The sequence below is a fragment of the Falco biarmicus genome, chromosome Z (genome assembly GCF_023638135.1).
Source record: "Falco biarmicus isolate bFalBia1 chromosome Z, bFalBia1.pri, whole genome shotgun sequence".
In the NCBI taxonomy this organism is placed as follows: Eukaryota; Metazoa; Chordata; class Aves; order Falconiformes; family Falconidae; genus Falco; species Falco biarmicus.
Window position 1 is genome coordinate 78,514,784 of NC_079311.1, and position 27,508 is coordinate 78,542,291.

Sequence of the window (27,508 nt, forward strand, 5' to 3'; positions counted from 1 at the left end):
TCCTGTGCTTTTAGCCCTTTATCTCCTACATTTGCCATGCTGCAGCCCTGCTCCAAGGCAGAGGGTGGCTTCGGCCACATAGGTGCCGCCCAGTGAATCCCAAAAGCACTTTGGCATGTGATAGCACCTTCAAAGCAGCCTCAAGGCATACCAGGATAAATACAGCAGCAACTATAGGACACTTCTAGCAAAAGTGTAGGCATCTAGTCTTTCATGCATTCATCTGCGCAATGAGGCAGGGTTTTGAGGATAATACTCCTAGGCTTAGATGTACCTATTCTTTGCGTGTCTCCAGATGCCAGTTCTTTCCTGGATCTGAGCCTTTCCCCTGCTCTGCCCCAGTTCCCCATGTGCAAATTTAGATAACAGCCCTAGCCTAACTCTTAGTAGTGCTCAGAAAGCAAAAGGATTAACCGTGGGTAGACCCTGAAGATCCCATGACACAAATCTAAGTACTTAACTTGAATATTTTTCTGACTTTCTGAAAGGGATAAATTTCACTTATCCCCTTCAAATATGCCATTTTAAATTCATGAGGTGTGCCCCATGACAAATCAGTAGTCACATAAGCCCATTTCTGCACATCAGTCACTATGTGCAGTGGGACTTGTCCACTGGTTATAACTTTGAATGCCCTGAGGTCAAGGATTATTTGCTGAGAAGGTTTTGAATAATCATTATGATGAATATATTTAAAAATTGTGCAGCCTGTCCACAGATAATCTGCAAACAGAAATAAGTATAAAAATAGGCAGTCATTGTGAATATGAATTATAAAATAATCATGCCCTCAAAAAAGCAGACCTCCCCCAAGTGTTGGATTTATTGTATGTGAATACTGTACTTTTAAAAGTTCTGATCAGTAAATGCCTCTTTTATTCACCTTTCTTAAGTGATTTCATTAGCCACTTTGCTGCTAAATCAGTAACATTGTGTAGGAAAATATATATATATTGCATACTAGAGCATATGACCACTAGAAAACAGGATAATCCACTAAAATATATCAAAAATAAATATTGTCAAAGTATAAGCAATGGAGTTTGTAGAAATGTCATACAGACAACTGCTAAGTGCTTGGCTATGGGATAGTATCTAATTCAGCAAGCAGAGTGAAGTTGGTTCTGCAAACGGGCAGGGGCATGAGGCACCTTCGGAAACATTTTGAAGATCTCTTGGTTGATATGGAAGATTCCACTAGTATCCACTTCGTATTTCAGTTTAGTTCCCAAGGGAGTATTTTTCTGGGTGGTGAACAGAAAGGCTGGGGCGTTGCAACACCTTGACAAAGTAGACCTGTAAAACGGAAAAGAAATAAGATCAAGGAGCTGACAACAGGCTTTAAGATTTGCAATTACTACTACTCCCAAGATGGCATTTTTAGCTGTAGGAGGGGTAAAATGGTGGTTTTCTGTATTTTCCTTTAGAAAAAATCAGATTCAGTGAAATTTTCCTTGACTGAGGAACTAATGATAAAAAAAAAAAAAAACAAACCACCAGAAGAAATGAGATCCCTGTACCTGTCTCTTCTAGGCTGCAGGAAATACACATGCAAGTTCTGCCCTGATCCAGACCCCAAAGCTGAGTTTCTGCCCCCAGTATCCCAGGGAAAACATCCTAACGAATGAGGTCCTCCACTTTTTGTAAATTATTTACTCATCATTGGTAAGGAAACACAGGGGTTAAAGTATTCCTCTGGGGATGTATAAGCTTGGCAGGGCAGGAACTTAAACACAGCAATACCTAAAGACACTAACCAACTTACCAGACTACTGTGGAGCACAGCACACTCTGATTACAAAAAAAACCATAAAGGTCTTAGTTTTGCCTTTGACCTTGCGTATGTGCATCAAGAAGATGACATGGCCCCAACAGATGGGTGCCAAGCAAGTGGTCATGGCTACAACTCCAAAATCTCGGACAAATGGCCAAAATTTGTTTGTCCCTGGGACAAAATGGCAAGTATTCCAATGCAAACAAGAACAGTTTTGAAATATCAAAAATGTGATTCATGGCACGAGAAAAAAAACATTCAGCTCTGGTCCCCTTACCATAAGTTTCATATAAAATATAAATGGGAAAAGCAGCTTTCCAAATAGGGGTCCATTTTTTAGGTCTCATCTTTCCCTGAATACTTTTCTCCTTTTACTGGGTGCAACTGAAACCCTGACTTCAGCTTATTCTTACTCCAGAGATGTAATGTACTCCAGAAGTCAATGCAGCTTATGCCTTTAATGAAAAATACATGTCACGGCAAATGCACAAACATAAGGACAATGCCAAATGACTCTCAAATAACCTAGATTAAATACCTTGCCTCTGGGGTATGTGGCCTCATTATGAGTTGGAAGAATTAGCCAGTCTTCTTTATGGGGTTTATTACAAACACCAGAAAGCAAATACAGAACTATGCAAACATTTCAGTGATGTTCAATAACTATTATATACTTAACTCATGCAGAATGACACAATATGATGATCAAATCAAAGCAGCAATTGAGACTGAATAAGTCAATGAATAATTTCTAATAGCAAAATCATTAAATAATTACAAGCAGGCAGTGGGACTGAATTGTGATATTTGAGATATGATAAAACTCTTCATTAGTTATACATTAAGGAATTGAGAGAGATATTGTTCATTAATCTAATGTCCAATGTTGTCCAATGGTTTTCCAGAGGCACGTTCCTTAATGTAAATATCTGATATTTGATGGAGGAAGACTGTCAAGGAAATTGTTTTCCTTAGTCTCCAGATAAAAAAGCTAGCATGATTTTTGTGCTTCCTCCCTCCCTGCTGCTTCAGTAGCTGCCATTTAACTTTTGCTGGATTCTCCCCATCTCACCTGATGGTCCAGAGCTGGCAAAGTTCAAAAGCGCACAGCTCAGTGTTGTTAGACTACCACCTTTTAGCCTCTTACCAGTCCACCTCCAAACTCAGAGCCTTTAAGACATCTGCTTTTAAGGACCTACAGTTTCCACACACATTCACACACTGAAGTCTCTGTCCCAAAAGAAAAATGAAAGAGGCTTTGAACTTTTTTTTTTTTTTTTCATGATTAGCATGAGTATTGTTCCTGGAACCAGCTAACAAAGGTTAGCTTACATCTAGGTGCCCGTGGGAGTTTCTTAAGCAGCGATGTATCCGGCAGGCAGGTATAGCCAGCAACAGGGGTCTTTAATCTCTTCTTTCCCTCAATGCACTGTCTAGGATGGAGAGGGGTTCTTTAGAATCATAGAATCACAGAATCAGTTAGACTGGAAAAGACCTTTGAGTCCAATCATTAACCCAGCACTGCCAAGTCCACCACTAAACCATGCTCCTAAACATCTACACATCTTTTAAATATCTCCAGGGATGGTGACGCCACCACCTCCCTGGAGAACCTGTTCCAATGCTTGACCACCCTTTCAGTGAAGAATTTTTTCCTGATATCCAATCTAAACCTCCCCTGGCACAACTTGAGGCTGTTTCCTCTTGTCTTGTCACTAGTTATCCGGGAGAAGAGACCTACCCCCACACGCCTACAACATACTTCCAGGTAGTTGTAGAGAGCGAGGTCTCCTCTGAGCCTCCTTTTCTCCAGGCTAAACAACCCCAGTTCCCTCAGCTGCTCCTCAAGAGACTTGTGCTCCAGACCCTTCCCCAGCTCCTGGGCACTGTCTCTGGGCACACTCCAGCACCCCTACATCCCTCTTGAACTGAGGAGCCCAAAATAGAACACAGTATTCAAGACACGGCCTCCCCGGTGCCAAGGACAGGGGGACAATCACTGCCCTGCTCCCGCTGGCCACACCACTGCTGGCACCAGCCAGGATGCTGCTGGCCTCCTTGGCCACCTGGGCACACGGGGGGCTCATGCCCCGCCGGCTGCCGACCAGCCCCCCCAGGCCCTTTCCCCCCAGGCAGTTCCCAGCCCCCTGCCCCAGCCCGCAGCGCTGCGGGGGGCTGGTGTGACCCACGGGCAGGGCCCGGCACTGAGCCTGGTTGAACCTCACACAACTGGCCTGGGCCCATCGCTCCAGCCTGCCCAGATCCCCCTGCAGAGCCTCCTGTCATCCAGCAGATCAACACTTCCCCCCAACTTGGTGTCATCTGCAGAATTACTAAGGGTGCACTCAATCTCCTTGTCCAGATCGTTGATAACAACAAACAGGACTGGCCCCACCAATCAGCCCTGGGGAAGACCACCTGTGACCGGCCACCAGCTGGATGTGACTCCATTCCCCACCACTCTTTGGGCTTGGCCATCCAGCTAGCTTTTAACCCAGTGAAGAGTACACCTGTCCAAGGCAGGAGCAGCCAGTTTCTCCAGGAGAATGCTGTGGGAGATGGTGTCAAAGGCTTCACTAAGGTCCAAGTAGACAACATCCACAGCCATTCCCTCATCCACTAGATGGGTCATCTTGTTGTAGGAGCTCAGGTTCATCAAGCAGAACCCGCCTTTCATAAACCCATGCTGCCTGGGCCTCATACCCCTGTTGTCCTGCATGCATGGTGCTCAGGATGATCTGCTCTGGTACTGAACCTTCCCTGGCACTGAGGTTACGCTGACAAGCCTGTAGTTCCTTGGATCCTCCTTCCTGCCCTTCTTGTAGATGCGCATCAGACTGGCTAACCTCCAGTGTCCTAGGACCTCCCCAGTTTGTCAGGACTGTTGATAAGTCATGGCAAGCAGCTTGGCGAGCTCCTCTGTCAGCTCCGTCAGTACCCTCAGGTGGATCCCATCTGGCCCCATAGACTTGTGCACTTCTAATCGGAGCAGCAGGTCACTAACCATTCCCTTCTGGACTGTGGGGACTCCATTCTGCTCCTCCTCATCCCTATCTTCCAGCTCTGGGGGCTGGGTACCCAGAGGGAAGCTGGTCTAACTATTAAAGCAAGCATGAAGCACCTCAGCCTTTTCCTCCTCCTTTGTGGCAATGTTCCCTGCCACATCCAATAAAGGATGCAGATTATCCTTCACCCTCCTTTTGTTTCTAATGTATTTGTAAAAACATTTTTTGTTATCTTTTACTGCACTGGCCAGCCTGAGCTCTATCTGGGCTTTTGCCTCTCTAATCTTCACCCTGCATAACCTCGCAACATCCTTAAAGCCCTCCAGAGCTGCCTACCCCTTTTTCCAAAGGCGCTAAGCTCTCCTTTTTTCCCTGAGTTCCAGCCAAAGCTCTGTTCAGCCAGGCCAGCCTTCTCCCCTGCTGGCTTGTCTTTCAGCACTTGGGGACAACCTGTTCCTGCCCCTTGAAGACTTTCTTCTTGAAGAATGTCCAGCCTTCCTGGGCCCCTTGGCTCTTCAGAACTATCTCCCAAGGGACTCTTAACCAGGCTTTTAAACAGGCCAAAGCCAGCCCTCCAGAAGTCCAAGGCAGCATTTCTGCTGACCCCCCTCCTTACTTCTCTGAGAATAAAAAATTCTTATAATCTCATGATCGCTGTGCCCAAGATGTCCTTCAACCATCTCACCACCCACCAGTTCTTCCCTGTTTGTAAACAGCAGGTCCAGTGGGGTATGTCCCCTGGTTGGCTCACTGACCAGCTGTGTCAGGGAGTTCTCTTCCACACACTCCAGGAACCTCCTAGACTGTTTCCTCTCTGCTGTGTTGTATTTCCAGCCAATATGAGATAGGCTGCAGTTCCCCATAAGAACAAGGGCTAGTGATCTTGAGTTTTCTCCCAGCTGCTTGTAGAATGTTTCATCTGTCTCTTCGTCCTGGTTGGGTGGTCTACAACAGACTCCCACCACAACATCCACCTTGTTGGCCCTCCTCTTGATTCTTACTTAGAAACACTCAATTCTATCATCACCATCATTCAGCTCCAGGCAGTCAAAACACTCCCTGACATGCAAGGCTAACCCATCACCTCTCCTTCCTTGCCTATCCCTTCTAAAGAGTTTGGAGCCATCCATTGCAGCACTCCAGTCATGCGAGTTATCCCACCACACTTCCATGATGGCAATTATGTCATAGTCTTCCTGCTGCACAATGGCTTCCAGCTCCTCCTGGTTGTTGGCCATGCTTTGGTCATTGGCATAGATGCACTTCAGCTGTGCTATTGATCTTGCATCCAACCCTGGCGTGCTGCCCCCAGGCTCATCTATAGGGAGCTTGGTGTTATTCCCTTTCCCCCTTCGAAACTAGTTTAAAGCTCTCTCAAAAAGCCCTGCTAACTCCTGACCTAGGATCATTTTCCCTCTTTGAAACAGGTGAACCCCATCTGCTGCCAGCAGGCCTGCTGCCGTGTGAACTGACCCATGATCATAAACCCCAAAATCTAGCTGCTGACACCAGGCCCAGAGCCAGGTATTGAATTGTGTGACCTTCCAATTATACACTCCATCATTCCCTGCAACTGGCAGGACAGAAGAAAATACTGCTTGTGCTCCTGCTCCCTCATCCAGTCACCCCAAGGCATCGTTTACTTAATGGGCTGGTGTTGGTGGCCTGAGGGAGAGTCATGGTCCTCCTGATGGTCTTTAGATAGTCCTTTCTCATTGCTCCCACCTCTGGGCTGGCCTCCATACATCAATGTGCTCCTTGCACTCAGCACAATCATTATTTCTCGCACTCCAAGTAGGCTCCAACACTGAATGGCTCTTGCCTTCAAAATGGGCTCTGATAATTGTCCACCAAGTAATTTCCAGAAAAATATCTACCAATAGAACCCTAAAAAGCTTATGGGTGCAGCTCATGTTGGAAAAACCGCTATGAGCCTGGGACTAACAATTAGTTATTTTTAAAGATGTTAATGACTAACTCAGCACATGCATTTTCACATTCTCTCATTCACTCATGACAGCTATTTCCTGGAATAGCACAAGAAAATTTGGGAGAAAGTTTGGGGCCTTATTCTAAACAGCAGCTCTGAATTGTGCCAGTGACTTACAAACTTAACCAGTCTATATTCCACTTACTCTGAAAGAATGTATTTTCTCTAAACCTACTCAAATATGCCTCTTGAATATATCAATATGTAACATTAAAATATTGTTTTGGCTTCATTCTATTATTGCCTTCACAAGACCAATTTCAAAAGTTGTATCTTGAAAGGACAATGGAGGACCTTCAGCAAAGAAGGAAAAAGAAAGTCACATGAAGGAAGACAGAGTGCTACAGAAACAAAATGCAAAAGTCTCTGAAAACCAGAAAAAATATCTAGAAAGTCTGGGAGTAATAGCTGAGAAGCCATTAAAAAAAAAAAAAAAAAAAAAGAAGTTATACACTAACTCTGACACTACCTAATACACCAGAAAAAAGTCCGGTTTGAGTATTTTGTAGGCCTAATTTGCAGTGTCAGCAATGATATTACCATTTTACACAACCAGAGTTTTTAATTGGGTTATTGGGTACAGCCATTAAGTCTTGGCTCCATCCTCACTTCTGCCTGAATCATAGCTGGAAATCTTTTCCATCCCAGATTTCCTGCCTTTCCCAGGAAGACTGTTCCACATGCCAGAAGAGTTCTCTTTCAGTCTAGCTGTTTACTTTGTTAAAGTAGAAAAAAACTCTGTATTTATTCAAAAGGATGGCACTCCAACAGTGACAGGGTTATAATGCTTACTCTTGCTATCCACATGAAAGTTTGATCTCCTTTCAGGAAGCTAAACTCAAACTAAAGTAAAATTCACCCAGTCTCATTAATGTGGACCATTCTTACTTGAATAAATTAGCTTCTGTGACATTCATCTCCCATTTGCACATCTGTAGGCTCTTCCATCTGTCAAACAACTCTGTTTGTTTCACCCTAAAAGATAAAAATAAAGAAAATGAAAAAATCCACTTATTACAAGGGCTTCATTTCCTAAAACAGCTGCAGCTAGGGTACCATGCAGTAGGCTTTTGATAGGGCAAACCAGTCAGTCTAACCAGTGTAAAATCTATCTTTTTTTTTCTTTTTTTTTTCTCAGACATAGCAACCATAAGCCATATATACACAGGTACTGATGGGGCTCCTCAGATGTTTAGGACTGATTTCTATTTCTGATAGATATTCTCTATTTCTTCAGGATAAAAAATGCAGTATCAAGCAAGAAGCACCTACTGTACCAAAGTGTGTCCACAGTCTGCTGAGAAGCTTCTGAGTGTCTGGCAACTACAGCAGCTTTGGGGGGAAAAGTTGCACCCAGCAGAGGGGGTACTGGAAAAGAAGATACTTTAGATAATTTGATCAACCAACTACCATTATATTTTGGAAAGGTTATCTTAATCCATGAGATCCTACAAACAGCACTGTTGGTAAATGTTGGTAAAGGCCAGGATGGATGGAGATTTGAGCAATCTGGTGCAGTGGAAGGTGTCCCTGCCCAAGGAAGGGGGTTGGAACTAGATGATCTTTAAGGTCTGTTCCAACCCAAACCATTCTATGATTCTATGATTCTAAATCCATCTTATAAACTGCAAGAGCACACAGGTAGGGATAAGCATCTGTGATGGTAAGAGGACATGAAAAGCTCTTTACATAAGGATCTCTCCCTTCCCCTCTGTTAATAAATATACTTTTAGTTATGCCAAAATGACACTCCTATTTCTACTAGGCTGATACCAGATGACACATTTTTTGGTGATATCAATTCCAAACACTTCTACCTTAGAGTTCATACATGTTCTTCTGTATTTGGATAACAGAGATAATGAAGGCCTTGCAAATATCTACTAACTAGGGAGCAATGTCATAATCTAGCTAGGAATTTTGAAGTCTGAGATTTCTTCAAACTGATAGGTCTTAATGAGTTCTCTTCAGGCTTGAGGGATTTGAACGTATCAATAAAGCAGAGACTTTTAAGATAATTATATATTTAAAGTGAGTAGAACTTCTGATTTCCCAGGCTGTGGAAGTTACAGGAAGGAATTAGGTCATATTGTACTTTCTGTAGCCCACCAGAGCACATTTACTTGGAAATCTTCCATTATCATAAGGGCTGACTTAGGAAATACAGCACGTTAGAAGCAAACACATCAGAAGAGCCCAGCATACCAAGAGCTTAATGCCAGTTGACATCCATTGTAAAAGTAAGGCTAATATCTAGCTGAGTAGGAGTCCACTACCTTCTATGTGCCATTGGATAAGATCAAGAGAAATGAGTAATTCTGTACCATCTGATAAGCATGCAGAAAAGCAATTCAAAACTCCCCATCTTCAGCAGAACACTGGCAAAAGTGTGACATTCTCACCTCTTCTATTTATTTTTAAGCACTGCGAGTCAGCAAGCAGTGCAAAGTTGTTACTCATGTATCCTTCATCCAGTACCAAATACAGAAGACAAGGACATAACCTACATTCTTCTGTGCTTAAAACCAGTGAGGGAGACATGCTCAAAATCAAACAGACCTGGAGCAAAAAACTGTAATTTCTGTAGTCTTGATTGCTTTATGCTATGCACTTGTATAGCTGCACTTTCAACTGAGATGCTCCGTGCACTTTACAGACCTTAACAACCCTTGTGGATCGTCGGTAAGACTACTAAACCACGGGGTTTTAGTTATGGTAAGGGATTAGGCATAATCTAAGCATCCAGACTCAGTGCAGTGCTGAACACACAAAAGGACAACACAAAAATACCCTGCTACGCTTTGTCCAATGAGTTCCACTGACAACTTCACTCATTTGCTCAGTTCCATCACTATGGCTTCATGGATACATCTCACTCAACTCATTAGCTTCCTGATGTTTAGTTTCCTAAGTAGTTTCCTGACATATAGGACCACAAAAGACAATTTATACATACCTTATTGTTTCTCAGAATCACATTTTCCTACTTTTTACTGCATGTTATTAAGTTGTGAAACTCATTGCTGATTGAGGAGGCCAAAAATACAAATGGGTTCAGAAAAGATCTAAACAAATTAATGGAGAGATCTATTGTCCACTTCAGTTACTGTACTTTAGTCACCATCTACCACTCAGCAAGTCCTCATGGCAGTATTTGTTATCAGGAAGGGCTAATCTTTTCACTTCATTTCTTATTCTTCACTACTGGCCACTGTCAATGACAGAGCCTTAAGCCTCTGAGTCAGTCTGGCTGCTCTTACTCTTCAGTTCCCTGGAATATAATAGTACAAACAAAGTATTTAATTCCAGTGATACCAGGCCTGACCAAAATGCCTCAATGTATGTGAAAAGCCTCCATATTTCCAAACAGACCTCAGATCAAATTCAAATGTCACTACTTGATGTACAAGAGAACCTCAGGAATCCTTGACAAGGTCCCTATTGATGGGATCTCTTGAGCTTTGCATCTTTTGACAATATCATTGTAAGCAACAATTTTCATCTGCCTGAAAAGTAATCCTTTTAGCAAGTATTCATTCATACTTACATAGACAAAACCTTCACCTCAATGATGTCCTGCCGTAATTCCAGGCATTTGGTAGAGTTGTATTCCAAAGGTCCTTCATAAAACTCAAAATACCTGAAAAGGAACAAGAAAAAAGATTCTAAATAAGGCTTAGAGTAGAATACTTTTCTTACACATCAACAGAAATTTGCTTAAAGTTGTGATCTATGATTTTTGCCTAACTTGAGAGTACACTGTCTGGCCCATAGGCAGGTTATTGCTTCACAGGAAAACACAGATGTTGTTGGTTGTAGAACAGGCACCCATGTCCAGTTTGTCCATCCCTACAAGAGTTCATCTAACTCGTAGTTGGTGCCAACAAGGACTAGCTACCTTTTCCAGTAGTCAGCACATAGCAGCTGACGCTGAAAGTCAGGGAGAAAGCACTGATCATTTCGGGAACACTGTTCCCATCCTTTGGGTGTCTCAATGTGGGGAAAATTTTTTAAAAAATTACCTCAACTTTTGCTCTTAGGTTGAAAGTAAAGTGCTGGAGGTTGCAGCTTGTCTGTGGAGACTGTTGCATAGCTGTGCACAACTGAGTTTTTCATTAGGATTTACTTTTTTGGTATATTGGGAGGGGAAAGGAAGCTAGGATTTTCTTCTCAAAAAAATTTGAGATTGTTTCAATAATGAAAGGAAATGAATGCTCAGACACAGCACAAATGAAATGCTATTCTTAATTTAAATACAGGCATAAATATTTACTTTTTTGGTTAAATTCCTCCACCTTAGACATCAGACTGGAGGGAAGAGGCAGTAAAACACAATGGTAGCTACTTATGTTTAGGGGCCAGAGAGAAAGCCCAGACTGTCCAGTGAAATCAATGAGGCTGTATTAAAATGACAAAGATGATTTAGGGTTTAAACCAACCTTTGTAACAGTTTCACCTACTTATCATTAGAAGTCTGTATTAAAATCTCATACCTAAGAACTGCACATACCCATACAGCAGTTAGGAGCATAATGAAGAAATACAAGGAGATGACCTGAAGGAATAGGTATTATGACCAAGGCCACAGCAAATTCTTTTCATGGATCCTTTAAAATCTCAGAACTCATGAGGCTGTTAACTCCCAACTATCTTTCAAATTTTCAATATGAAAAGAAAATCCAGAATTCATGGAAAAGCTTTATTTAAACCATCATTGGAAATGTAGTATTTTAGTTTTGTGTCTTTTTAAAATAACATCAAAATTCATGTTTGACCTGAATGTCTGTTCAGTTCTGAACATATAACCCTTAGGTAGGAAAGCCTTGTTAGTTTCCTTAGCAGTTCATGTTTATAGTTAATACCAAAACTGGGGGGGTGGGGGCTCCAAAACTGATCTGTTCTGGAGAAGTGCTAAGCACTCACACCTCCCAGGAGAACTGTAGGAAGGTAGAGTGTCCAGAAAGCAACATCTCTAGGTGTCTCCAACAGGGCCTCCGAAGTCCAGAAGCATCCAGAAGCAAACAGCTTCTGAATTTTGCCTTGTAAGTACATCCAGAAGTCAATCTGATGAGGCAGGGAAGACAGAAACTCATAGAAGGGAGAAAGGGACTATAGTATGTGATTGGAAAAGGCCCAAGAACCTCCCAAAGCAATCTGCTACCAGCTGAGAACATTTCCATCCTGTCAAACGCTGCTCTACAAAGTGTCTCCACCTCTCCCAGAGGTTTTCACCACCTCAGTTCTGCCAAATCTCAAACCAACCACTTCTGTGATCCACTAAGGGGCACAAACCTTGAGACTGAAAGGAGGAAACCCATGCCTGGAAGGTTGCAGGAGGAGAACATCATAAATTCCTAACAAAGAAGTAAAATGATTACTGTCAGGAAAAAAAAACATAGCTTAGCAATCTTTAAAAAATCTGACTATTTGGAAATGTGTTTGCAGAGTCTTCAAGGCAACCAATGTGTTTTTATGAGTTTTGTAGAGGAAAGTACATAGTTAAAGCACTCCATAATCAGTGACAAATCTGGGAAAAGACTTCCTGAGGTATAGTTCACGTAACATGAACCTTCATCTGGTCTCTCATCAAAAGGCTTGGGCTCTCCTTCCAACTCAATCATTCACCTGGGCATTCAGCCTTTACTAAAGAGTGGCTCAAATCCTTTGCACTGGCACATTTCCTGCATATTTGGCTTGTTGAGATGGAGCTGAGCAATAAGCATATTTTGAAAGCTGAACTGCTTTTTGAAAGCTCCAACTGAAATTGCATTAAAAGCTCACCTAGTTGCACCAGGCCAAAGCCCTGTGTGGATGTACTGCAGATACACTTCCCCAACAGAACTGAAACCTCTCTCTGTGGAGCCAACACCATAGGACTTCTTACTGGGAACAGAATTTTAAAGGGGCATAAGGGGGATAGCAATGGCTATCAGCCTCATCCACGTCTTTCACCTCACACTGGATTTCAGTACATTGTATGTGCCTCAGGAAAGATAAGAATGGCAAAAGTCTAGATTAACACATATTTTTATCTTTCCTGTGCACTTCTGGCTCTGCTGCTAAGTTAGAGAACTGCAGCTTGGATGTCAAACAGCACATGCTATCACGTGGGAACGCCGCAGCAGGGGAAAGCTGGCTTCAGCCCATGGCACAGGAAACAAAAATGTCATTTTATGAAACAGAGATGAAATTTCCTGAGTCCCAGCCATTCCCTTTGATCATTGCCTGTTTAACAAATCCACAAACCAAAAGTAGAAATGAAAAAGGGTGCGCTACCAAAAAGGCAGAAGGGTGAGGAGGAAAGGGTTACGTAAAAAATAAACCACTTCTGAATCTGAAAAGAAATCCAAAGGCAGCATTGCATTTGTAGGGAAATTATTCCATTAGCCTACAGCTTCAAAAAGCACAGGACTGTCCTGCAAGTCTCTCTCACAATCACTCCAGCTTTTCCTGCAGAGCCACTGGGAGCATCAAATTCACCATTTGGCACCTTGTGGAAGTGCAGAGGGAGGATCTGCAAAACAGGCTGAATGACACACTGCCGATGGGACACGTGCCTCCTGGGGCAAAGGCAGGGGACATCAACAGTGGTGGTGGTGTCACTTCTGCACTGAACAGAGAGATGTTACTGGCCACGGGGTGAGCTCAACGGAAACTAACTCAGTGTGCTTGACCCACTGAATAATAATAATCATCTGGGCTGTCATTCATAATCCCTGAACCACATCTGAAGCAGACAGCCAGACACTAAGCCTCCTTGTTAGTGCTACTGATGCTGCAGTGCTTAGGTTGCAAGCATTAATGACGCTACAACAGCATTAAGGGATTTGCAAGATGGTATATGGTCAACAGACCAAAACAAAAGGGTTCCTCTCTTTCTCCTAGGAGTGTAGATGCTATTTATTTGCTTCACAGCAACTCCCCCTCTGCTACAGACATCGAGACAAATTAGCAAAGGCAGTTCCCTGGAGCACCAGCCAACCTCTTCCCACTTAAGTGCTTCACGTTGTACTTTCCCAGAATACAGCTTTTGCATGACACCGGGCTCTAGCACAAGGAACACGGGTTCCTTCAGCCCCCGCGGATGTCCTTTAAACCCAGCTCCTCCGCTTGCAGGGTCTGGTCCTGCTGGGAGTGTTTGGACACCAGCCCCCACCACACTCTCCCAGAGGAAGCATCAGTCTCACCCACTCAATGGGCTCCGAGTGCTGTTTCTGCCTATTAACTCCCACTCTAAACCATGCAGTCCCCCATGAACGAAGATACATTTGCCTGTCAGAAAGCTTAATTAGCACAAATGGAAACTGTCCTCCCCATCATCTTCCTCAGTCTGATATCCAGCTAAGAAGCAAGGATGTAGTGCAGTTTATTTTGATTTATGCTCTTGATCAGTGACAAGTGACAAACCTGACTACACTGTTCCTCTTGCTACGGAAACAGGCTGTGTTTCAGTTTTACAAGAATGACAGTCATGTTTTATATCCATAAAACAGAGTTGATATGCCACTGCCAGAATATCATCTGCCTGCTTTTGCTTCCCTTTCTGAAATCTAAAAACCCTTTATCCTTCAAAGGTCAGAAGCTTATGGGAAAACCAACATAAGGAATCGTAATTCTTTACAATAGAGAACAAGCTACAACCGAATCACAACAAACGGCACAGATGCATGAGGAATTGCATTTTCCCAGGGTACCAGGCACTACACACAACTCGCTGCTCAATGTCCATTCAGGTCAATTGTAGCTTTCAAATCTACAACATTTTTCCAGGATCAGTTCCTATATCTGAACACCATAAAAGCTGCAAGTACTCAGAGAGGACTCTTTTTTTTTTTTTTTTTTTTTTTATGGCTTTCAGTACTGAATGCCCAGAAATGAGATGCTATTCACTCTTTAATTTTCCATCTTTGGCTAACGGAGACTTTCTTCTTTTCTAACCTTCATGTCTCCCATTGCAACCTCACTTCCAGCTGAGCAGCCTACTGATCTCACTAGTGAGAGACAGAATTGGTTTCCCAGTACACCAGCTAACTCTTAGGTCTTTGATCATCTGCAGTTGGGCTGCTCCTGCTTTGATCAAAAGTACGCTTTTCTTGATCATGCTACATGAATTAAAAAGCCTGAGACTTCAATCCTGCCTCCAAGTGACACTTGGATTGAGGCACTGATTTGTCTGACATATTGAACAAAAGCTTTAAAATATAATTGAGCGCAATTGTCAGGCATCTTTTAAACAAGACCATTTGCTCCTGCACAAGCCACCTTCTCACTTCACTTATTCCTGCAGTGCCAGTTCTGCACCGTTTGCAGTGAGGCTGCAGCACTCACCCCACAAGAGAGTAAAGTATCACAGGAAGCATTCCACCTACCCTGCAGGAAAACCAAAGATCTTTCAAAAAATATACACTATCCAGTGAGTAAGAAATGGGAATAAATGAACCAACCCCTGCAGGCGTCTACTAAATATTTATTAAGAGAACCGTTTAATTAGCAATGCCTGTGCTCATCACTATGGCAAGATCCATGGCCAGCCTTGGGTCTGGACTCACCTTCCCTACTCAGGAAACTTGTAAGTATGCCAGAACACAGTCCCCAAAGCACATGGGGACTCCCAGTCATCAGACAAGGCCACCATGGGTTCTGCAGAAGCTTGTAGCAAAAATACTGCTGAGGTGGAGCATATCATGGCTGTGGGGTGCTGGAAAACTCATCCAGAGCAGAGCAAACCAGGTGTTGACTTCATCAGAGAGCGCATTGTGAGTGAACAAATCCCACTAGCCTTTGCTTCTATTAATATTTCCACGTGATAACATAAAAAACTACAAGATTTGGTCAAAAGGTTTAAGGGCCTGACATCAATACAGTGATTTTTTTTCCCCTCAAAGAGTGCATCCTACCACTTCCCATGGTATATTCTCCTAAGATTACTCTGACCCCATTTGGAAGGCACAATCCCTGTCTGGCAGACAAAGGAGCTGATGTAGAGGATGATTGACAGGTAAGTCTGTGGCAGCAGGAACCAGAACCTCGGGCTCTGGTCTCATAGACACAGCCTAGACTACACAGTTACCACCACGAACAAAAGCAGCCTCTGAAGTCGATGGAAATCATACTGACCTTTCATACTACACCTTGCAAAGACAACACCCGTGGTTGTACTGAGGTTAAATGAGATCCTCCTACTCTGCGAATTGGCAAGTGGAAGCACAGATGTTTGATGCCCTTATATTAATTTACATTTCACTAGGGCTGTGGCACAAAAAATGACATTGCTGCATGTTCTGCCATTTGAGAGCCTGAGCTGACTTGTCCACAACAGGGTGGTGCTTGAAAGACTGAACTGAGAGAGAAGGTGCTGTGGGCACAAAGGAGGAGCACATTGCTGGAGAAGCAATAGTCTTCTCTTATACAGGTTGATGCAACTATTTGACTATCTCCTCCCCGGGAACAACAAATATAAAAAAAGATGGTTCACATTCTTCCTGGCTACCACCTGCTGATACCAGTATCACTGGCATTAACTGGTTTAATCTTTTACCACCTTCAACTCTAATGCTACTAGACATCGCAGATGTCTAACTGATCATGAATTTTCAGTATGTGGCTGTAGTTAGGAACAAAATGTGTCACTATAAACTGTCATGTAAAAAAATGAAAATATAAGCAAGAGATCATGGTCATACATCTTTGTATATATAACATGTATATATATTCTGAGTTATATATATATATATAACTGCATCCAGTTCTGATATTCATTTCTGAGGGTTTGAAACACTGGCGAGAGTTACAAAAGGACCTGCAGAAATTATCTCGGTTCTAAAAAGTTTGAGAGGCATATGAAGCTTAATCTAAACATATGGTGACTGAGTAGGGAGACACTGCACCAGGAAGCAATTACTAATGGCAGGAAGCTTTTCCATACAGTATAGCAGGGAAAAATAGTATGCAGTTCCTGGAAGCTAAAGATAGAAATGGCATCTTTAGTTCAAGGCTGGTTTTCTTTCTAGAAGAACCAGAGTAATCAAGCAAAATTCAGGAGCTGGAATTCTTGTACAGGCACACTCATGTTTCCCAGGAGATTCTTGCAGCTAAGGTTAAAAGCTATTAACTCATAAACCTGTTGATCACCCATCCAGAGTATTTTGGAAAGTTCCCTAGATTTGTCTCCTTACAGTGTCACAAGTTTTTCTGGGACTTGATAACAGATAACATCAGAAATGTCCATCCACCAAGTCAAAGGCAGTTTCCCAAGATACTCTATATTGTAAATTAAATATTTTTACTTTAAAGCAAAAAAAAAAAAAAAAAAAAAAGTGCTTCCTCAAACCAGCCCCAGATTCATAACTTTGATCTTCCACAGAAGAGGAATGGCTTTTGTATTTCTGTCCTTTAAAAGCAGTTCATTGATAGCTCTACGTACCTCCCAAGTAACCTTAGAAAATCACATGCATCTATCTGTCATATCTCAGAGGTGCTCCTTTTCTGGATTCCTTATTTGATCTGGTACTGTGACTTCACAGACAGTTTACACATCTGTACAGTTAAGGAGATAGCTGTGATACCCTGAGGATATGTTTCTCAACATGACTAGGAAAGCTCCTGGCAAACTGGCACTGGCTGCTCACTGTCACTCTGACTTTGATCTCCTGTCTTCATGTCTCAACACACAGATCATTTGGGATTGCTTGGCTCTGCTGCCCAATACCACATTAGCACTGTGAATTCACCAAACACCCACTCCTGTCAAAGCCACAGCCACTTATTTGGGACTCAAGCCTCTCCACAATTTCAGTCTAATGTACTGTCCAATACAGCTGTACTGCAACATCTGTGCATGTAACAGCCGGAGCTAAAGCAGAAACAGCCCTAAAAGACGTAGCAAACTCCAGGTTGCCTCCTGCAGATTGTTTATCCACCTGGGATAAGCCCACCTTGCCGACCACACTTCCAAACCAACACTGCTACCCTCATGCTTCCTGGGGCTTCTCTCACACAGCCTGCCATGCATCTTCCTTTAGAGGTTTTCCCACTGTACAATGTGACACCCCTAGAATGATTTATTGGAGACTATATGGAATTTTAGGTTTAGGGACACTTTCTTCTTGCACACTCAGTTTATTAAAACAACATCAGCTCCTGACGAGCAGCAGTGGGGTATGTTGCAGGAAGTCCTATTTTACCAATGTAATTTCAGAACTCTATAGTTTTTAATAAACTGCTGTTTAGCTGTTTTAATCAAATCCATTCCCAACACTAACTGAAATAAACTGCTGATGTTGTTATCCATATGACCACCTGGGAGGCATAACAAAACACATGACAATGCTTATACATCAATAACAGCTCAAAAAAACACATTTTAATTTATCATTGCAGTCAATGCCTTTTTTTTTTTTTCTTGTGGTTCTTAAAATTTTAGTATTTTTGTATGAGGAGTTCAGCACTATGACTTAAGGAACATCCTCAGCTCCTGTCCTAGTCAATGAGGTCTGATGGCTCAAGCCCTTCCATTCACTCTTGTAAAATGTGTATTTGATGAATGAAATTGATTATACTTTATTTTGCAGTCACTGGGGACAAAGCTCCAGAACTGTCATACTGGAGAATTCAGAGTACAAATCAACAGACCCAAAAGTACAAAGGTCACATCTCCGTTTGCTCATCAAAGGCTTCTGTGGTTTCACCACCTAAGTCCTACATCAAACCTTATCTTCAGCTCACATAGAAGGTGGCAGAGAACATCATAACCCAACCAAAGATAGATCATCATATCATTAAGGCAGGTTCTTAGCAACAAAAAATGCTTCAGGCATGAAGATTCATAATCCCAATAAGCTGCAAAATATATTAAAAGGAGAACAGAGGAATCAGGGTTCTAGGAAGCATTTGCATATATTACTTCTTATAACCAGCATCAGACAGAACCCTTTACCTAATTCCCCACAAGGGTGTTGTAAGGTTTGTAATACTTAGCACAAGATATGAAGCAAAAGGTAGAAATCTCAGCAATGGCTGATACATACGAACCAAAAAAAAGCCAGTATTCAACAATTGGTTGACCTTGCATCTGAGTGGGTGTTTCAAAGATCCTGCAGCCCATCTAGTCCTCCTTTGGTTTAAAGCACACGTCACTATGGTTTGGAGTGTCATTGAGTGTTTCACTTTTACTACTCACAAGTATTCACAACATCTTTGCTACCTAGAAGACCTGCAGCAATGCAATATGCATCAAAACAAAGCTTTTGGAAGCCAAAAAGCCCCAAAATAGAGACCTCTGTTGGGCGTCTACCCACAGCAATATTAGATGCCACAAACATGATCCACACTCTCAGTTGCACCACATACTGAGCCAAGCTCATGATATTCGTTTTTATCTCCGTGGACTGGTTCTACACAATCTGGAGAAGCGTCTTATGCACCGGGATGAAAAGGCTTGGTTAGTTTGGTTACTCTGCACAGTGGAGCTGTCTCCAATCAGAGTAGGAGTCATTTTCTGAAATACTGTAATGAACTCCTCCGTTCATTACAGTGAACAGTGAAAAACATTCCAATTGCAAGCCACATTTTAACTTTGTATATTAGTTAAGGTCTGAATCAGTTTCTACTGAAATCAGATGACATGACATCATGACATTCTTTGTTTCTGTCCTACCTGATCATTTTCATGCATCGTTTAGTCTTCACTTTTCGTTGTTTTTGATATGGCCACTACTCTCCTGAAGTCTGGCTATCTTGCAATGCTAATGCACCTATTCTCTGGTGTGTCTTTGCTTTGGAAGTCCATTTTCATCTAACAAATCACTCCTACAGACTGAGTTGTCAGTGTCTCTACACCATGTATGAAGTTACATAACCAAAAGATAAAGTGTAGTTAGAGAATATACATGGGTTGAGACCACATATGTATGAATAAACATGAGTCTATATAAATTATATACTCTAATGCAAAACATATTAATATATATTTCAATTAATCCCTTTAAACACCAAACCTTTTACAAGGAGGTGATAACACAGAATAAACTGCGGAGACATGCAATGAAAAGTATTTACTCTGCATATACTGACATATAATTAGTTTTGAGCACTTTAGGTGACTCTCTGTAGACCTGTAAACATACACAAGTAACATCAGGTCAGCAAAATGTAGTCTGTAAGTTTTCCATTTGGTGGAAAGAATTATTCATTACAGAAAGGCTTGTGTTCAATTTGTATCAACAGCCTGAAGTTGAGTTTCAGAGTAACAGTCTCAGGAGGTATCTAGAGATAGCACAGTAAGAAAGGTGATCAAAGGTAAATAGTAAACAATTTATGACATAGCTCTGCAGTTATCCACCACACAGTTTCACCTCCACATTTATACTATTTTTATTTTGCTGTATTCTCAGCTTTCAGACAGTAGACAAATGGATAATATCTATAACACACTTATGGGCAATATATGTTGCAGTTAGACTTATCCCTAACTCAAAATCCCCATCTTTCAGCTCTAAAGTCATTAACACAACACAAAATTTGAAATTTGCATCTTTTATTAGTATCATAACCTTTTAAATCTATACCTAGGTTGTACAGTTTGAGCCTGTTTGTGTAAAAACCACTTGCATCCTGATCCTCTTTGTATTTGAAGAAACTAAACAGATGGAGAATAGTACTGTTGTTTAGTGCCTCACAACTAGTATGCATCTTGCAGTCCAGGGTTTTGGTTCCCCATCCTGCAGTCAATGATGGTTCAATTGTCTCTACCAAGGGTACCTAGAGGGGAAATCTAGACTTATTAATTTCCCATGTCTTCAAGAAGACATCTGTCTTTGTGCCTCATTCATTTCCTTTATATGCCTAGTGCCTAAATGGAAAATTTTCCATGTAGACTATGGATGCATACACAAAAAAGGCAAAAAAAGTAGATATAGATAAACAGACAGCTAGATAGAGACAGACAGACAGACATGGAATGAACCATTTTGCCCTTGCTCTTAAGTTGGTTCTTTTTATAAAGAACCTTAACTAGTTAAACCAGTCGAGTTGCGGGTAACACTCATACACAATTACATTACAGTGAAGAGCCTTAACAGGAATTGCAGCATCACTGCAGTTTGGTGAGACTGGATGATTTTTGGCAGGTAAGACTGAACTTCTGCTTGCCTTTGAAATGCTATCAGGTCCACAGCTGTAGTGGTGTATGGTTACCAAAACGATGATATTTTAAATAAAATACATACTTTATCCAGAGAGAGTTTTATATATACATAGGTATTAAATGTAAGCTTCTTTTAATTAATTTTCTTTTTTCTTTAACTCACAATTTTTCTAAGATTTCCCCACTACTTATTGAAGTTGATACTACGCATGGCTCAGGACTTTCAACCTCTACAACTGAGGTTCCAGGAAGATACCCCAAATACTCGCCCCGTACCCAGATTTATGCAGATGACCTGCGATAGCTATGGAGCTCTTTAGGCACAGCTGCAGGCAGTGTCCTGACTATGCACATGGCTCTTCATTACCCTGCAGATACGCATCAGTCAAAAAGATCCTACTAGAAACTAGTAAGTACAAAAACTGCAACAGCACATCAGTGCTTCTCATATGTTCAAAACAGTGTAAATAAAGGAAACACTTCAGTCTTATCTTGATAGAACACTTTTCCCCTACTAGACCCTGGAAAGATTTCAAGTTAAACTATGGGTTTTTAGAATACATATTCTATTGTAAAGAAAGCCTTGGGCCAGATTTTCCAGTGCACTCTATGTGCATCAATATTGTCATGTTGAGACATTTTCCACCAAAGTCCCACTCTCCCACTCTGCCACAGTGACACATAGCATTGGTGGGGGAATGGAAATAGGAGAAGCCGCAACACGGATGTCACCCTCCTGTGAACTGCAGGGATGATTATGGCATATTCCAAAACGGCCCCAAGGCCTTGAAGGGGGAAAACAGCACCACACTTGGGCATCCCTGGCATTTTCTGTGCCATGGGGAGCAGTATCAAAAGCAAACTGCAAAACTCAGTTCTCATACAGCCTGCGCTCATGTTTGTGGTTCATACAAAGAGAGAGAGAGCTTCATAGTCATTCCTTCGGGGTGTTGGTACCTGGTGCCTGTGTCACTGCCACTCTTCACTGCTCCGTCATCCGTGAAATTAAAGGTGCCGGTCCAATTTGCCAATTCCTCTCCATTCTGCCAGCTAAACTGCAGCCCTCTAGCAAGAAAATGAGGCAGTTGATATTTTATATCATTCATTAGGTTAAGTCTATCAGCATGAGTTCTCATGTCCTTTTTCTTAACACAGAAGTGTGACTATGACACATTCATCAAAAACAATACAAAGATACCAAGAACCACAAGACATCATCTTACTAGTGGACACAGTTAATTCACACTTCCTATAGACTCTACAAGTGCTTGGCTGAAAACAACACTAGACTCCCCAACAAAACTGGAAGGCCAGTAATCATCTGTGCTTATAGACAACATACGTATGTGTGGAGTGGAGCAAGTTAGAAATTTCGTTCCCAGAGACACAAATGCAAAAAGCTGGACACGTGTGGAAAGCTGCAGGGCCAAAGAAGTAAATACTCCAAACTTCAATTTTACATCTACTGTAGTTGTTAAATGTGGTGGGCGCTGGGTCCTTCTTCTGATTTGTTGCCCATGCTAGCAAAAGATTTGTCATTTGATGATTTCTCTATGTCACACTGTATTGCTTCTTTTCCCTGTTTGGGAAGATGTTTTAAGCCAATGTATATCACAATCATCTCAACTACATTTTCCAAACTTTCACAAATCCATGTGCCTGCAGTCTTCTGGAAATTACACTGAGAATTGGGTAGAAATCTCATGTGCATTTAAAAAAGCTGGGTCTGAAGAAACAATGTGAGTCAAATCCTTCCCTTAGCTCAAAAGTCAATGAAAAGGAACCTTGAAGATGGTTATTTTTAATCTTCTCCATTTTAACCCAATTTCATAATTTCAGAAGCCTGGCAGCTGAGTTGTGAACATTTGGTGCTGCCAATAGTGAAAGTTAACTTTCCGGTTGGGCTGTGCAGGGACAGCCAGGAAGCAATCTGCAATCTGCCAGCCCGCTTTGCCCAAAAGGAAGGGCATCCAGAACCCTGCTAGTTTTCTTGGTCAACAGGCTTATTACAAGGACTGGAGAATCTCTCAGACCACATGCATCCTCTAGTCTATTTGGCAGCAGTTATAAGCCTAGGAAATTAAGAGGAACAACATGGGGCATTAAAATAAGGACTCTGTTCCCTGTAGCAGAAAAGGGGAGTTGCTCTAAACAGCTCCAAAACCACGTAATAGGGGTTTATTTGTTCTGTATTGCGGAAATGTGTGCACATAGCTTCTTGTTGTCGTAGTTGTTTTAAGACAAATTTGTCTAAGTATCTGCAGTGCAGGCATTTCCACATGAGCTAATTGTCTTGGTTCTTAAAACTCAGTAGAGATTGGCTCAGTACAATTAATTTAGGGAAACATTCATCCGATCAAAGGCTGGCCTTCACCCTAGGGAGTGATCCATCCCCCAAACTGTCCCTCCATCAGCAGTACAAGGAGCATGGGGTTGCTTGCAGTGCACGCACACATGGCAGAAGAATCCCACCACCCAAGTGAAGTGCAGTGCATGTCACCACAAACATTCTTTATGACCTAAACCCAAGATATTGTGAATGAATATAAGAAGTTTATTCTTGTATGTTTTGTGCTTTTTAATCTTTTTGTTAGGTTTTTTATTTTACTGAAATCAGACTTTTTGGTAAAGGCATTTTGGGGAGCAGAAGAAACTCTGAAGAAGGCAGGAAGCCATTCAACCCTCTGAAGTGAGGAGAGAGCTAGCCTGCTAAATTGCCAAGCTATGTCCCACCACAAAAGGTGGGAGAAAAGCACTATGAAAATATTGGAAAAGCTTCCTCTGAATCTTTCATTTTTATTGCTTGCATGTTCTCCAGTGGTCAAATTTTGCTTTTCCAAAGAAAAACTTTTTAAGTATAAAAATGGGAACATTTCAAATACAGAAGCCAAATTTTTGCTCATAGGAGACCCATTCTGATTATTTCTAATACATGGATGCAATTCTCCTGTTTTCCAAAAAATCAAAACAAGTAGAAGAGACTATGCTGATCGCCATAAGCAAAATGAGATGACAGTGCATACTTACAGCCTATATTCAGCTTTCAGAGAGCTACTTTGGTGATCAGTTTGAAGAATCACATCAAAGGCTGTACAGGTTATGCTTTAATGGTTACAGGGTAATGCAGTGCTATGGCTTGTCAGGGAGTCCCATACCTTGCACGTTGCTCTGACAGTTTTTAATCAGCTGAGGCTGCCCAAGGTATGACTTCTGAGCAGAATATTGTTGCGAATAAAACATGAGAAAATTCTCACTTTTACTAAGACACCTTCACTTTCAGGCTTGTTTAAATAAACACTTGTGATTCCTATGTACGACAGCCTAACACATTTTTTGCCACACTGTAATTGGTATGGAAACATGTTTCTTTTGAATGTGTATGTGTTTGTAAAAAGCATCTAAATATATCTGGCCTTTAAGATTTGGTTTAATTGCTAAGGACAGCATTGAATGATACATGGGGAGAGAGAGAGTAGAAGTGTGAGAAAACCAGTTTGGAATTGTACTTTTTAATTGGATTTAAATTAGATATTTGGGGCTTAAATGTTTACTTACAAAGTGAAATAGAAAGCACTAATCTAGATAAATAGCTGGTGGTGGTGTGTCCTTCAGAGGTGAACTCTCCTAAAGCATAGCTAATATCAGGCAGATGAAATGAAGAATGAAAACATTAAGTAACATCCTTTCCCTTCATATGTCTTCACTCCACATGGAACAGCTGGAAGGAAAGCTAAGAAAATGCTCAAAGGCAGAGGAGGGTGAATCTGTCCATAAAGCAAAAGACATTATAAAACCACTCTTTAATGCCCTCCTCTCAAGCCTTTTTTGGGAACAGTGTGTAATGCAGCTGAGGAACCAAGTTGAAAGGAGGACATGCACATTTTGGGTAAGATCCAAGAGGAGATCAGGAAGACTAACACTGAGGAATGGTAGATATGTCTTATGATGAACAGCTTAAAATACTTACCTTTGAAATGGCAGGATGGAGGTTCTAATTGAGGTACAAAAATATCTAATGAGGGCAAGCAAGGGTCTGACACTTCTACATGGTAAGGACAAAGTTGTGAGCTGAGCTTAGGGTCAGGAGCAAGCTTAGTGTCTGACCCTGAACCAGGCAGGGAAAGCCACACAGTGCTCTTCTTCCAACAGGTACTCCAGAGGTTAACAATGCATAGACTGCCAAAAAACACTGCCAAAGAAATATTACACAGCTTAAAGGACTGTGTGTCTCACAACAAGTTTGCAAGACTGACACCAAGCTGCTGCTCTGCATTTTCTGGAGTGAGGGTCCAATAAACTTCTTCCTCCCAGTAAAAACAACTTCCACGAATAACGGTTTTTAGTATCAGGACAGAGCAGAAATTAAGGATGAGATATTTGAAAACACTGACCTGAATTAATTCTAACAAGATTACTGAGAGTTTTACATTTATTTCAATCAGCCCTGAGCTGGGAGATTTCAATTTAAAAAAAATAAAATTTTCTAATCCTCTCAGTTGTGAGTCATAAGCATTCATAAAAGCTGTCTGGCCAAATTTGCAAACAGCCAGAGTAAATAGAAAAGAAACTTGAACTGCCCCATCAATATATTTCATTGGCATATTACTGTAGTTAAATTTTACCATGTTCACTCTCAGCATTAACTACATTTAAATAGGCAAATAAGATGTAAATGCAGCTTCTGTTGGTCAGAATTGCAATAGATAAGCACATGCAGGATGGCAACACAGAAAAAAGGAGTGGAACAAAACAGAAAGTAAGGAAAGATTAAAAGAAGGGAAGGAAAGCAAAGGAAATTACTTAGACATCTCCTATGTAGTTTAGACAGTTCATGTCAAAGAGTTTAAAAAAAAAAAAAAAAAAAGCTCATTTTAAGCCTGGGATCATTACCAGTTACTACCAATGGTGGAACTTTGCCATTTGCTCAATTTGCCCTAATGTTATTTCCTACTAAAATTAGTACATTTCCCCAGCGCATGATGCTGATGATAAGGGAAGACTTTATAAAAGACGTAATAACCAGAAACACTCTAGGTGCAGAGATTATTTATTTTGCCCATTCACTGTCAGCACATTTTTCATCAAGGTTTATGGACATCAATAATCACAAGAGTTACCCCTAACAAATAAGAGTATGAGCAATGTTGTGCCTTGCATTAGAGAAACTCCATTAAGCTGGATGTCTTAGCAATCAAGACCTTGAGTTTCAGGTAAATGTCAAAGCAATATTTTTATCCTAATTGGTAAGTACAAACGTTGAATCAGTATGTGGTCAAATAAACACTGGCGTAATGTAAGAGTAGTGGGAGGGGGTGAAAAAACAGAAAATTAACAAAGCAGCAGCAATTCCGAAGGGCTTGTCAAGACCAGCTGTCAAGAAGCAGCAGGAAGCAAAGCAAAAAGCCTGTTGCCACAAACAAAAAACAACTCCGGCACAAGTGGAGGTTTTAATAGCAAAGAATGTCAAACATTTATGAGGGTTTTGAACTATAAGGCAAGAATGAACAAGTGGATGGATTGCAGCAAGAGGCTTTGTATCCATGCTGCCATTACATGAGATTCCACTTCAGGGGTGTCTCATTGCCTTTCTAAAGCGCAAAAGCAAGGTAAAAATTCAGCTCAGACAGGAAAGTAAGGCTTTTAAAACAGAGCTACTCTACAGCCAATAAATGGGAGAAGGCCCGAAATACTTTAAACACAGCTGGCAGTCCTGTCTGGGCTCTAGCCAGAGAGCAGGCCATGAGCATGTATGCAGCAGAATTTATTCAGGAGAGACCCACGTGCTTTCAAGGCATAAGAGCGGTTTGGTGTGAGTGGCTGAGTGATTAGTACCTATGGGTAACAACGACTGAATGGCAACAGGGGCATCATGCAGGTGCAAGGAGAGGGCATAGAAGAACACGCCAGTGCCATCCCACTCCCCAAAAACCATGAGCTCATCTCATCTAATCCCAGCCAGCAGGCTATTTCCACTCATCTTTCAAGGTGACAGCTACCACTACCCCCATCCTGCATCTACCAGAGGCAGACTAAACCCAAAAGCAAGCAAAACCAGACAGAAACCAATGTAATTTTATATAGCTGAAGCTAAGCCAAGATCTGACTCAGCTTGCTGGCCTACCACAGATGGTCAAGCAAGGGGAAGCAGAGGAGTCTACAGACTCCTTCTTTGAAGTGGTGAAAGGAAGGTACGAATGCCCCCAAGAGCAAGGCAAATTACTTCATTTTCCTTCTGAGCTCCCTCTCTTATTTGTCTTCACTTTTCTTGTTCTTTCTTTCTAGCGGTTCTCACATTCCTTCTTTATATACATTAGCAAAGAGGCCATTACGAGGTGACAGCAAGCCCAGCTTTTGTGACTCTGGCTTCTGTTTCATTTATAAGCTAATAGTATATATATTAATTCCCTATACATCATTAATAATTTTATAATCATATTTCTGCAGGCCTGGTTATGGTGCTGCACTACACTGTTACATATTACCCAAAGACAGAAGCCATATACAGTCCCCACCCTGACAAAAAGACAGTCCAGGTCATGTATAGGTTTCCTGAAGTCAGTGGAAAATCACTTACTTTCACTGTACCTCAGTTTCCC

At 41.7% G+C, this 27,508-nt stretch overlaps 1 protein-coding gene across 3 annotated transcripts in view; it reads right to left on the reverse strand.

The window, feature by feature from the left end:
- The window catches only part of ST8SIA5 (ST8 alpha-N-acetyl-neuraminide alpha-2,8-sialyltransferase 5), an 80,404-nt gene that overhangs the window by 12,858 nt on the left and 40,038 nt on the right, over nt 1-27,508 (reverse strand). For 2 of the 3 annotated variants that reach the window (XM_056325283.1, XM_056325282.1), the window contains exons 3-6: nt 21,870-21,977; nt 10,317-10,409; nt 7,658-7,744; nt 1,152-1,296 (exon numbers count right to left, since the gene is read on the reverse strand). In XM_056325283.1, the coding sequence (XP_056181258.1) occupies nt 1,152-1,296; nt 7,658-7,744; nt 10,317-10,409; nt 21,870-21,977 (433 nt within the window). The remainder of the gene's footprint in view (nt 1-1,151; nt 1,297-7,657; nt 7,745-10,316; nt 10,410-21,869; nt 21,978-27,508) is intronic. The other variant, XM_056325284.1, reaches the window with a different exon arrangement.